This window comes from Pieris napi, chromosome 21 (genome assembly GCF_905475465.1).
Source record: "Pieris napi chromosome 21, ilPieNapi1.2, whole genome shotgun sequence".
Taxonomy (NCBI): domain Eukaryota; kingdom Metazoa; phylum Arthropoda; class Insecta; order Lepidoptera; family Pieridae; genus Pieris; species Pieris napi.
In genome coordinates, this window is record NC_062254.1 from 6,387,980 (window position 1) to 6,401,045 (window position 13,066).

Consider the following 13,066-nt stretch of genomic DNA (forward strand, 5'->3'; position numbering starts at 1 on the left):
ATTTGCTTTGTAATATTGTGAATTTTAGTGATCAAAGATATATTATGAGGCTTTTAATAACAGAAGAAGTTGTACAAATCCACTTGTATTTTATGTATGTACGCGAATTACTCATATACAGATATATAAATACTTAGTTCCAGACAGAGCAGTAGAACTTTATTGTTATTGAGAAAATTGTCAAATGATTGGTCTGCAAAGTAATTCGGTGGTTTTTATAACAAAATCTTAAGGAATAAGTAATAATAACATAGTATTCTGTCGGAAAACTAAATAAATGAGCAACAAAGAATCGCTGGAAATGTTTTCATTGTTACTTACATTTGATTGACTTCGATAATACTTTGTTGCGATATTTCCTGAGTGCGAAAGTACTTCGCTATAAATTTATTTTAGGTGATTGAACATTCAAGGGTGCAGTTTGATTAATGTTCACTACCTTTATTTTTCCCGTTATATGTATTTGTAAAAAACATATTTTTCTGTTTGAAATCTACTAACAAACCTCACACGATAAAATTATTTAGTAATATTTTATCTTTAATATCTAAAACTGGACAGAAAACAACACATTAATACGATATTAATTTGTATACCGAGATATACTGTAATTAAAAAATAAACAGCAATGTTTGTCAAGTTTATTCAACGATGCAGGCAATCTTTTATTGGTCAGTGTAAAAATAATATAAGAGTTTTTTTTACTAAAGTAGAATATCTTGTTCGTGGCTACGTCATGGAAAAAACCATATTCTTTTCTATGAAAAATTTCATCACTTTCTGTTGCAAATTAATGTCTAACTTAAGTTTATCTAGGGCTATATATAACTTGGGATTATCTCTATCATTATCGTACAGTAAAACTCTCACCGGATATTATCATATCTCCCCTATCCGTTGTCCAGTAGTTGATGGAGGAGGGATACGCCTCTGTGTGGCACTCCAGCGTTACATCCTGTCCGAGATAGGCGCCTTCTAGTTGATTCGGAATTGATAACATCGGAGGAACTATGAGAAAACTCAATTTTAGAATTCAGCTTTGCTTTACCTAAATAGTAAAAGAAACCCTTAATTACTGTAATAGCGCTAAATTGCTTTATTTAATAAATCATTGTAACGTTAGACGAAAAAAGAAAGCGTGCGTGTACTTATGTACGCGCGTAAGAAGTTATACTTCTTTGGCATTATTAAAAATAGTTTTTGATTGCATGCAAATAATTAATTACAATTAAATAATCAAAGACTGGAAAAGGAGTCATTATAATCAAAAAAGTTCAGGTTACATTTGAAAAATTAAATAAATAAATTTATTATTATTCTCTTACATTGTGTAACATAAATTCTATTATTATTCGAATGTTGTTTTTCAATTATGTCCAATGCCGTAGCATCTTCCGTGGGCAACTTAATTCTGTTAATTTTGTGTCACGGTGCGCGCGCATCGTAAAATTTCACTCTCATCAATTTATCATAACGCGCCTAAAGAAGTATAACTTCAAAAAGCAATGGAAAATACAAAACAGAAAACTTTAATATGTACTTTGGCACTATTATGATAATACGACCGTTGTGTCAACAGAACTTGCACCATCGAAAGGAACTACGTAAGTACGAAATTGCCGGCCTTCTTGCATGGCAATTCCACTAAATTCAATAAAATAGAAGGCTGAATTACGAAAACAATTTGTTGAGTAAATGATGATGCAATAAATAAAAGTTACAAGTTATTAAATATACATATTATGGAAATATGAACAATTGAACATGTTTAATGTTGACCCAATAAATTATTCGTATTTCATTAAAATACGAATTATTTTTGTATCATTCGTAAATGGATAATGTTTTTATGTGGACCGATCAAAGTAACAATACAATAGAATTAATATGGTACAGAATACGATAAACCGTCCAACTTCTAAGAGATAATTTATTTTTCTTATTGCATAACGAAGCTTATACCAAATTAGGTACTATTACAGATATACAATAATTTGAGCTTCAGATAATCTTAGATTAGCGTTAATACTCACATTGAACCATGAGCATGATGCGTTTGCTAATTGAAGGTGGCACTCCATTAGATGCAATGCACAGGTATGCACCCATGTGCAGGCGAGATACCTTCGTTATCGTGAGTGTTTCACCGTCGACCACACTTACTGTCGAAGATATATTTGGTTAAATTAGATTATCTTATACAAAAATCGTGTTGTTGTGGTCGCCCCCTTAATACCGAAACGCTGCGACTGCTTTAAAAAAATGTATAACGTTTGAAAGAGATAGAATAGGCTGTAAATATTTTTAATTTTTCAATTTTTTAAACGTATTTTTTTATTGTATCAATGCGGGTATAGTTAAGTATACAAATCGCATATATAAAACAGTTTTATTTAAATGTGCAGTCACTTAAAGCAGTTTAATTACAGTTGTAAAAGATCACAGATCACAGCGTTAACACAGTTTGACACAATGAGAAACACTCAAAAGAATGTGCTAGAACTGGATTATGTTTTAAGTAGTTTTTAATTTATGGTACCACACTTTTATCAGACTGCGTTTATGAGGCGAAATTGCACGACTATTAAAATACAAAATGGCAGAAATATTAAATTTGCGAAATTGCGAAACTGCTTTTGGTCTTAACTAATCCTGATTGTACATTTATTACGCGATATATATTACAAGTACATAAAGTAAAGGTTTCGATATAGTTTTAAATCTTAGCTTTAGATGGAACTCCGTAGCTGTGGCATTAACCGTAGATGTAGGATCAAAGCCTTTGTGTTATATTAAAGCGTCTTGTAGTAGAGGTCATAAGGTAAGTAATGACGCAAGATATTTCTAGATATTATAGAAAAGCTATAGAATGATATATTCTTATACCTATCCAGATATATGAGAGTTATAACAAATATAATCAATTAAATAGTTCGAATAAAAGTAGCCACACTAAATACTTATAAGTAAGTGCAGGTTGTTAGCCTCGAAACTCTTAATTGGAATATCTTTATAATTAAATTATTTCAAATCAGATTTTAAGGCATAACAAAAAACACACATATTATAAGTAATGTTTTTATTTATATATACCTTATTAATAATAATAATAGCCTTTTAATTGAGATATTTTTACATTTAAACACGTTTCTATTTCAATCTTCTTTTAGGTACTCTATTTTTGCGAAAGGCCTCCAAATGCAACCATTCCTCTATGCACTGTGCCACTCTCGGTCATGTACCACCTGCTGTTTCATTTTATACTTTATTACTTGTAGACAATTATTATTTATTATTATTCTTCTCGAGTAGGTGTTTGCACTAACCCACAATTATAACTACGGTAAATCAATTAAATAATTAAAACTACCTGACTTAGAAAGTAAAGCTACGGTTTCCTAGAAAAGCGGTGCCGTTAACTAACGGCCGTAATGTAACGTTGGGTGACGTCACCCATACGTTGTCTATAAATAACATCGGAGTAGGTTTACTAGAGGACGTTGAGTGTCACCGTAACGTCAAATAGCTGTGTTGTCATTTGCACGACGGCCGTCATAGCGGTGATAAACATTAATTCAACGTTTTTCGCGTGTAGCGGTGCCCATATTTAATTAATACAATGAGTGGAAACGTGACTTGGACGAGCGAAAATGATGTTTTTTTGCATTATGTTAAAAAGTAAAGATGGTCGTTATTAACAACCGTAAAATGACGGCCGTTAGTTAACGGCACCGATTTTCTAGGAAACCTAAGCTTAACAATTTAATTTACCTGATTCTCCGTTGTAATTAAAATCTTGTCCATCCTCCCGTCTCCACATCACATAGGGTTCTGGATATCCTGATGCTCGACATACCATGGTGACATCAGCACCCTCCCTTACCACCATGTCAGTCGACGTCATGTTGTCAATGATTGATGGTGGCACTGGGAAAATAAACTAATTATATTAAATATTAAACATTGGCAATCGAACTTGGACCGGACTAAACCCTACTGGTTGTTTCGTAATACTGGGACATGGGGTCGGAAACATTTCTAAATTTGGTATAGTCTGTCAAAAAAGTCTGGATTTAGTACAGAGTACTAAGTACTTCTTATAGTACTGTCATTTATTATTTTTTTTCGAATTCTATTTTCAAAAAAACCTTATTACCACCGTTTTAATTATCAAAAAACTCCAATGCCATAAAGCCACTCAAAAACAAAAACTCACAAGCGGTTAAATAAAGGTTTATACAAGAAAAATATCATAACAATCTTTCAAAATTTCATAAAAATTCAATACACAACAGAAACAAGAAGCCATTAGAACGATGAATTCCATCAAGCGTCGATGCCTTTCAATGTATTGTTTGTGAACGCTAAAGATAATTAGGTTGCATGCAAGCGTTTAGTGCTTTCATTAAATTGCTTAACTAGATGCGAGTGTCACTTCAAGCGTGTAATTTCATTCCTTGTACTTGAAACTTTGTAAGAAAACTTTTATAATTTGAAAAGTTGCTTTTGATTCTAATTATTGTAATTACTTGGAATTCAATTACAATTACCGAAATTTGTCTTCATGTGACATAATTAAACGTTACAAGAGGGAATAATATTTGCAAAGTTTTGAAAGATGTTTTCGAAATATGTATAGGTATTAAAATGTTTTGATTTAACTATTGTATTATAGGTTAAATATTCTCTAAGTGCCATGTTGTTATGGGTGAGACTTGGGTAAAACGAATTAACGGACAGGTAAGAACTATTGACACATGTTTCTTATAAAATAATTCAGATTTTTTAATAACGTTATATATAAGTTCACCATAGATTTAATAGGACTTCTAACTAACTTTTTTTTTCAAATTAACTTCTGATCATTAAAGCGGGCCATAGACGGACCGCACGTTGCAGCCGATACCAAGGTCGCCGCACGGCGATATGCAGTTTCCATACTTAATTCATATTCGCAATACACGGACCGCTCGAGCAGTTCCTGAGCAAACCGCATGTTGCAGTCGGTCTTGACTGCAACATGCGGTCCGTCTATGGCCCGCTTAACAGTTGTTAATTTTATATTTCGTAGCTGATGTACACCATCCTTACATGGTCCACTGCATATAACTAAGAGGGGAGGGTACTTATATATAATATGGAGTAAGCACCAATAGCTTTAACATACCTACGACTTGAAGATAGCCCTTTCTGGATCGCATGGGGTCCGTGTTGACTTGACACATGTACCATCCTCGATCCACTTCGTGCACATCCTTTATATGAAGGTACCACGACCTGTGGTCATTGTATGAGAGACTGATGCGAGGATTCTGAGTAATGATGTTATGGTGGATACTCAGAATTGTTTGAGTGTCCATACGGACCCACGCCACCTAAAATAGATATATCTATATTTTTATTTTATTAGACTAGCAAATTTTCTTCTTTATCATATTTTTAACACATTTCATTTGAACTCCAGAATTTATAGCTCCACATCCTATACTAAAAAAAGAGAAACATACTCCTAAACGCAATTACAAGTTGTACAACTTTTAATTTAAAACATGCAGTATGCAGTATTTCCAAAAATGCATGATTATTAATTGTATAACGTCGCAAAAATTGTTCTATTAGCAATTAATCTAAAAACTGTATTAGATAGTTACTATTTCTTTAATTCATAATTAAGTTTTAATTTAATAATAGGAAATATATGCGTTGATAAAATTCGATATTTCTCATATCGAATTCGTCGGGATGAATCTTAATTTTTAATCATAATACGATTTACATAACAGGGCCCTGTCTCTGTAACTTCCAATAGTAATACTTATCCCAACATTTGTGTATTCTAGTCTGATGAGGTTATCTTAGTATCCTTAAAATATTAACGCTGATGTCGCAACTTTGGGTTGGCGCGGAACAAAACTTAATATTGAATTCGGTACGGCTGTTGGTGCAGTGCTTAGAGCAGTTTTGGCCTAGTGGCTTCAGCGTGCAACTCTCATAACTGAGGTCGTAGGTTCCCCGGCTGAGCACCTATGGACTTTCTTTCTATGTGCGCATTTAACATTGGCTCGAACGGTGAAGGAAAACATCGTGAGGAAACCGACATGTCTTAGACCCAAAAAGTAGACGGCTTGTGTCAGGCACTGAAGGCTGATCACCTACTTGCCTATTACATTTAAAAATGATCATGAAACAGATTCAGAAATCTGAGGCCTAGACCTAAAGAGGTTGTAGCGCCACTGATTTTTTTATGGCTTTTGGTAGTTACAGAATAAGGGCCCAGGTCAGTGAAATTTGGTTCACGTAGGAACAATTCAATACAGCCGAAAGTGACATCGTAAATGATAAGGTTGATTTGTGTGTGCCATACCATAATGATAAAATAATACCTTGAACCCTCTCAAGTTATCGACGACGCAAGCAAGCAATGCATCTCTGCCGACAGTTACGGTAACGTTTGGTATTGGCTCTGCAAATCTTGGGTACATGGACTCTGTAAAAATACATATGAATAATACTAGACGAAAACATGTTTACTTAAAGAAACCTAAAGATATGGAAAGTATGTATTCATAATATGGGTAGGATTGTAGTCAGATTGAATGGGATTTTTCTGCTGTATTGTCCTAATGTGTTTATTTGATCATATGCTAATAACAATACTCATTCAATATTATTTTATAATTATTACTACTGTTATTATATTATTATTATATATTAGTTAATATATTATATTATTTTATTTTTTATTTTTTATTTTGTTGTTGCTTGTTTAATTTTTTCTCTTGCTAGCTATGTTCTATTATAATTGATGTGTATGTGTTTGTGTATAAAATTTGTGATGTCTAAATAAATTTGAACTTATACCAATTTTTATAATCACTACTGGTAACTGACTAAAATATAGACTAGCAAATTACGTCGCCTATAAAAATTCGTGAGATTCCAAATTTAAACGGCAAGCTGCATTATGATTTTGTCTAGTAAACAGCGCACGACTAATTTTGATTGTATGAATTGTGTTTACTGTCAAACTTAATAAGGGTCATTTATTGTCAATTGTACAATGTCTACAGCAAATATTAAATCACTAAAGCTTATACCGTATAACTGAACTTAAAGCGCAAGATGCACATCCACGATTTGTCTTGTCTAGTAGGAACAGAAGTGGCACCCCGATTGACATCGGCACGTCGATTTCATCAGTCGAGTTTACCGTCAAAAATGGAGCAAATACCTTCACAACGGCGGTGCCATCGTGTCTGCGTGGGGTGCGTGATTTATGTCCGACCCACCTCGACAAATAGCGGTTTGTCGTTGTATCACTCTTTTGCTCGGAATAATATATCACGTTAAAAACTCTCAATATACGAGCCCTTTAAAAGCGTTGCGAGGTATGTAATTTACATACAACTGTGCGAAATGTATTTTTGCGGCTTGGGTTTTTGCTACGTATTTTTATACTTTGGTACCGTTTCACGCCATCTCATAATTGAATAAATTTATATGGTTCTAAACTTTTCGCTTCGTATTTTAGTAAATTTATTTTGCTCATTTTATGTTCTTATAAATGTTTTTAAAATAGTATAATAAATTGTACTATTTAGTGAGTGAGTTAAATATTCTTTAATGTAATACTATAATATTCTTACTTGAACCCTGTATATATAGGAATTTTCACGCTCAATGTGTTATTTCCTATGAATAAGTGTTAAAATCGTGTTATTTCCGCACAACACTCAACTGCCTCTATCACGCAAGTAATCTAAGCGAACAATTTGTCGCCGAACAATCACTCGTTTTTACACTGGAAATGGTTATTTGAATGGTTAATGGCTTGTATTTATTCTCGTAACTGGAATTTTACATACCGTTACGAAAATGCAATCATTGCATCTTTTAGTATGTATGATAACGATCATGTCGCGTGAAGCTTAAATATCAAATTATTTCCCTCTATGTAATTATTGCACAGTATTTGAAACGTATACGTTATGTATATATTAGTTACATAACGTCAAGTATCTTATACGTTTTATATTCATAAGTAACAATAATCAATAATATAATACTGGTCCCTGTGGCAGAGTGCCCTTAACGCAGCATTACCTCGTTGTATTGTGCTGTTTTTTGTACTCATGCAATGGGTATAAACTATTTTGTCACACACAATAATGTTATTTATATAATAATTCAAAAGCTTAATTAATTTAATTATAAAATAATCACGACCGATTGTCTTAAACCAAGTTAAGTTGTTAAGCCGTAATTTATACATACTTAACGTCGTATATATCAAAGATATATTGTGGAGGCGCTAATTAGAGAGAATTACAACTGTAGCACCAGCGCCATTGGAATAATTAATGTTGAGAAATAACAGCTGTACAAGCTCGTATGGTAACCAAAGTCGAATGACAAATAGTTTCTTTAATTCGCTGGTTCCATTAATTTTATGTTTATTTTGTCGTACGAAGTCTGTCTGAAGTAATGGGTCTTTGTAAAACCTTTGTTTGTTGTTTATGGAATTAATAATACACTACAAAAAAATACTAATAAAATTGGAAATCCACTCTTGTTGTAATATAGGATTTGTGTGCCGCGATATTGTTCTATTCGATTCGCTGCGCCTATTAAGTTCACACTGATATAATTGTTTGATTGTCCTCGTTTTATTATGTGTGAGAGTGTTTGTGTGTTGAGTATTGTGTGTGTGTTTGAGTAAAATATAACATTAGCAGCAGTCTTGTAAAGAATATATTCCTTTAAATTAGAGTTTTTGTTGGAAAACGTAAAACTGTTTAATTGACCTATCAGTGCATTTATTATTACTTTATTTCATATATATTGTCCAAGTCTTTGACAAGTGCAAGATAAATATTTTACTTTACTACTTTTTACTTTGCTTATATACATGTATGCAGCACCACCCTTATGTGTAATGTCGGTAGTACAATATGCAATCATAAAAACGGAGATATTTAAAAAAAATATAACTTAGAATGTGTCTTTGGAAAGTCATTATGGTATATGCGTGGGTACCCGTTCTAATCGTAATCTATTTGTTGCGTCCAAAACTTACGACATTTGACTTAATAAGTAGTCAACATGAAATTATTTTGTGTATAAATGTGGGTACAATTACTCACAATGGACCTAATGAGAGTCTAAGTTCGGAAACTGAGTCCGCCAACCTTTCACATTTAACCTGTGGGTACAATTAGTATTTTTTATAAGTACCGTATACAACTTACGCTTACTTATACATAAATGTATAAGTAAGCGTATACAACTATAGAAATACCTGATTCTTCAACAGAATATACAAATTATTAATTACCTTAACTATGTAAAATTAGGTTATACATACCGTCGGGCACTTCAATAGGTGCGACTGATACGACATTCTGTCCCGGAATCTCTCGACCTGAAAGAATAATATGACATAACTATGAACATAATATTGCTTTTCACAGTTATAAAAAACCAGTAATGCCTAGATCTGACCACAGAATTCTGCATCTGTACAATTAGCCTTATGTTCCTGCGCAAGTTTTTAAGTGTAAGGCCGGTTTCCTTACGATGCGATTCCAACAGTACGAGCTAGTATTGGAAAAGAGAAAGAAAAGTGAATTGGTGCAGCCGTGATTCGAACCCAAGACCACGGCCTGCTTAACTTAGCTGTTGGAGAAAACAATAGAATGGAGACCAGTCTATTAAACTAATAATTGTTATTAACATATAACAATATCGTGTAAAGTTATGGACAATAATAACCCTAGTACGAAACTTTAGTACGCCGTTAAAAGTTTAAGTTTTAATTGCCGCTAGAAACGACTATAGCTTGTAAATGCTTTATGACGATATATGTGAAAACTAAGTTATACTTACTTTTTTATGAGGCGTACTTAACATAAAATCGAATATGTTTATGGTTTATATTGTAGTTTTATTTTGAAATGTAGCTAAATGGTTGTAATAAGTATTAAGTATATAATTTAAACTTAATATTAACTTACTTATTTTCACGAAATTTATTTTTAGTTAGTCTGCGTATTGCGGAGTATAAAAACTTTGCATTTTTTTCATCAACAGTATGGGTAGGTTGAATACTTTCGACTATACGTTTTCTTTATTTGAAATTGCCGTAAGAGTCTTGATCTTTCGCCACATCTAACATGTTTTAGTTTGAATTTTGAATTTATTCGTTTGTCTTTTATTTCTGCGTTCGAAGTTTAAAAATTCAAACTTAACCTGGCCACTAACAAGATTGATGATGCGTTCTTAATTTGAATTTACGATTTTCATTCGATTTTTAAAATAAGTTGAATTCTCGAGTTGAAATTGAGCTCTGCGGACTGCGGAGGCGGGTTCATTGCTTTTAGTCATGACGGATAATGATTGATGAATGAGATGTCTACCACCATAAGTAGTAATAAGTCTTGTATCTGCAATATTTGCGAGCTATTTTTTTCCTATAATAGGCTATTTGTTAACATTTTAAAAAACATTTTAGTTTATTCAATAATGAGTAGAATTGTATATGAAACCTATACATTTCTCAAATAAATTATATTTTTTTATTAAATAGAAATTAAAAATCCTTTTATAATAACCCGCCAAAACGCGTTTCTGGGCAATATGGCGTCGCATCAGTGCTATAACGTTCCATGATTGTTACAAACGTACATTTTTTGGGCGTTAACTGTCATTAAGACATCATTTACAAGCATACGTCATCGTCCATTCGACTTATCTGTGACTTATAAATAAATGATAATTTGTTTTTATTCCATAAAGCTTAAAGCTTAGAAGATTATCCGTAATAAAAAAATCATACTATCAAATAGCGCATAGATTATTTTTGTATGAAATTCCTGTTGATCTGAGCGCACCACCGTCACCACCAAACAGGAACCACCATCACCATCAAAATTTATGCTAGTGTAAGATTTACATTGACATTCCTTTTTTACACACGGTTCGGTTCTAGCAAAGTAAATAACAACAATAGCAAAATTAATTAATTGAAACTTTTTTTACGAAATATGAATTTTTATAAAAATAACTTTTTATGGTTGCTTATATGTAATAAATAAATTAAGAGTACAAAAATACACTAAGGCGTTTAACTTGGTGCCTGTTAAACACCAGTACAAATTTTAAATTCCTTATAAACTAAAGAGTTAAAAACATATATTCAGTGCAAATACGAAACAGCAACAACCAGAGAAAAAAATCCTTAAAAAATAGTTTTTCAAGGGCACCCGAACTTTTTGGGTGTTACGAGTATCAAGCTCAAAATAAGCATTTTTATGCATTTCTAGTAAACGAAGCCATACAAACCCTTTGCTAATAAAATATTTAAATGTAAGCAATCAGGAGAAGCCTCAAACATATTTCCTGTTGCCCTGAAACCTAAAAAGGGTTGGGTAAACCACAGTTTTTTTAAACTTGTTTTGAAATACCACAGTATGTTACTGTATTACCGTTATCGTGAAATTATTCTGCAAGGCCCGTATTATAGAACGTCAATAAAACTTTGTATCTAATTCAAGAGCTGTCCAACATTTTTTACCGTGTGACATTTAATATATTTGATAGCGCTCAAGACGAGATTGTGATTTGAGATGCGAATTAGACTACGGACTTAAGTTTCCTTTATGTTTAATAGTTAAGTTAATATCTGTTTCCAAAGCTTCGACTTAGGAAGTGGCTTTATTTTGTTTCCACAAGCAGACGTTACCTAATTTAAAGATAAAATATCCATATTCTATTATCTATGGACATGGTCAGAAACATCATTTCTTGTCTTTGTTTTGCGAATTCATAAATTTAGTGAAAAAAATATTTCTATTTAATGTGGTTTATGCTCGAGTGTAGTATATTATATGCACTTGGTCGAATCAACTCTATATATATTTAATCTGTCTCTGTTATAATTTACGTTTTGACTTTACAAACTATTTGAAATTAAAACGTATTTGCAAGTCTATTTTCAATGACATATTGTTACTTTATCGATTGTTTACGTAATGTCGAAACGTTAATTGGTTTTGTCTCCTTGTTTTGCGTATGCATAAATTGTGAAAAAAAAATATCTATCTCATGCGTTATACGGTAGCACTTGATCGAGTTAACTCTATGCAAACTTCATCTATGTCTTTGTTTCCATCTAAATTTCGAATTCAAAAACTATTCGAAATTTAAACGAATTTGCAAGTCGGTTTTCAATGACATTGTGAGTTTATTGATTGTTAACGTAATGTCGAGAAAGCATTAATTGGTTTTGTCTCTTTAGCCTATTAAATAGGATCGCTTTTTGCATTAAGTATACCATTATGGGTAGCGTTGACAGCTCTTCGTGAACCCGACAGGATTGTTCCATTATCGACGAACAGATGAATAATTGACACACACAAGTATGTTCAACCGTGTTCACACTAACGAGCGCTTTTTACACCTATGTTGAGAGATTTAGTGTTTCATAGGGAAGTGGAAAAAATGGATTCTGTTCCGGTTTTAGAATGGTTTTCATAGCGTTGGCTATTTTTGGTTGGGTTGAATATTATTTTTTGCTGTCATCATATGAAAGATGTTTTCTATTTGTTGGAATTCGTTAAAAGCTGTGCTTCAAAACCAAATAGCATTATTTTGGTACAATTGAGAATTGTGAATATCTATAATAATCACATTACAATTCAAGAAGTGTATTATATTTTACGATTTATAATTAAATAATACAATCAAAAAGTTTATTGGCTTAACGTTAAAGATTTATACAGACTATATAAATATGAAATATTGTCAATTGGAACTCATCATACGTTTGAAAAAGGTATTTTAAATTCAGAAATAAATTAATCTTATTCCCGTGGGGTTTTTATATACTATATATATTTTTAGAGGAGTTTTCCTGTTGACTACACCATCTGCTTTCTTTTTCCAATACATGGAACGCGACAAATGTGTGATATTTTTATTTTCTTGTCTCAAGCATCACAGATATTTAAATGAGGACAATACAACTTAACAAAATTTGACAAACAAAAATTTTGACAATTTAAATAGG

General features: G+C 32.2%; 1 protein-coding gene across 2 annotated transcripts in view; it reads right to left on the minus strand.

Annotated features, from left to right (window-relative positions):
• LOC125060442 (lachesin-like) overlaps nt 1-13,066 on the minus strand; it is a 34,538-nt gene that overhangs the window by 12,875 nt on the left and 8,597 nt on the right. For both annotated transcript variants that reach the window (XM_047665347.1, XM_047665348.1), the window contains exons 2-7: nt 9,365-9,421; nt 6,384-6,487; nt 5,168-5,375; nt 3,772-3,927; nt 2,034-2,162; nt 871-1,008 (exon numbers count right to left, since the gene is read on the minus strand). In XM_047665347.1, coding sequence (XP_047521303.1) covers nt 871-1,008; nt 2,034-2,162; nt 3,772-3,927; nt 5,168-5,375; nt 6,384-6,487; nt 9,365-9,421 — 792 coding nt within the window. The remainder of the gene's footprint in view (nt 1-870; nt 1,009-2,033; nt 2,163-3,771; nt 3,928-5,167; nt 5,376-6,383; nt 6,488-9,364; nt 9,422-13,066) is intronic.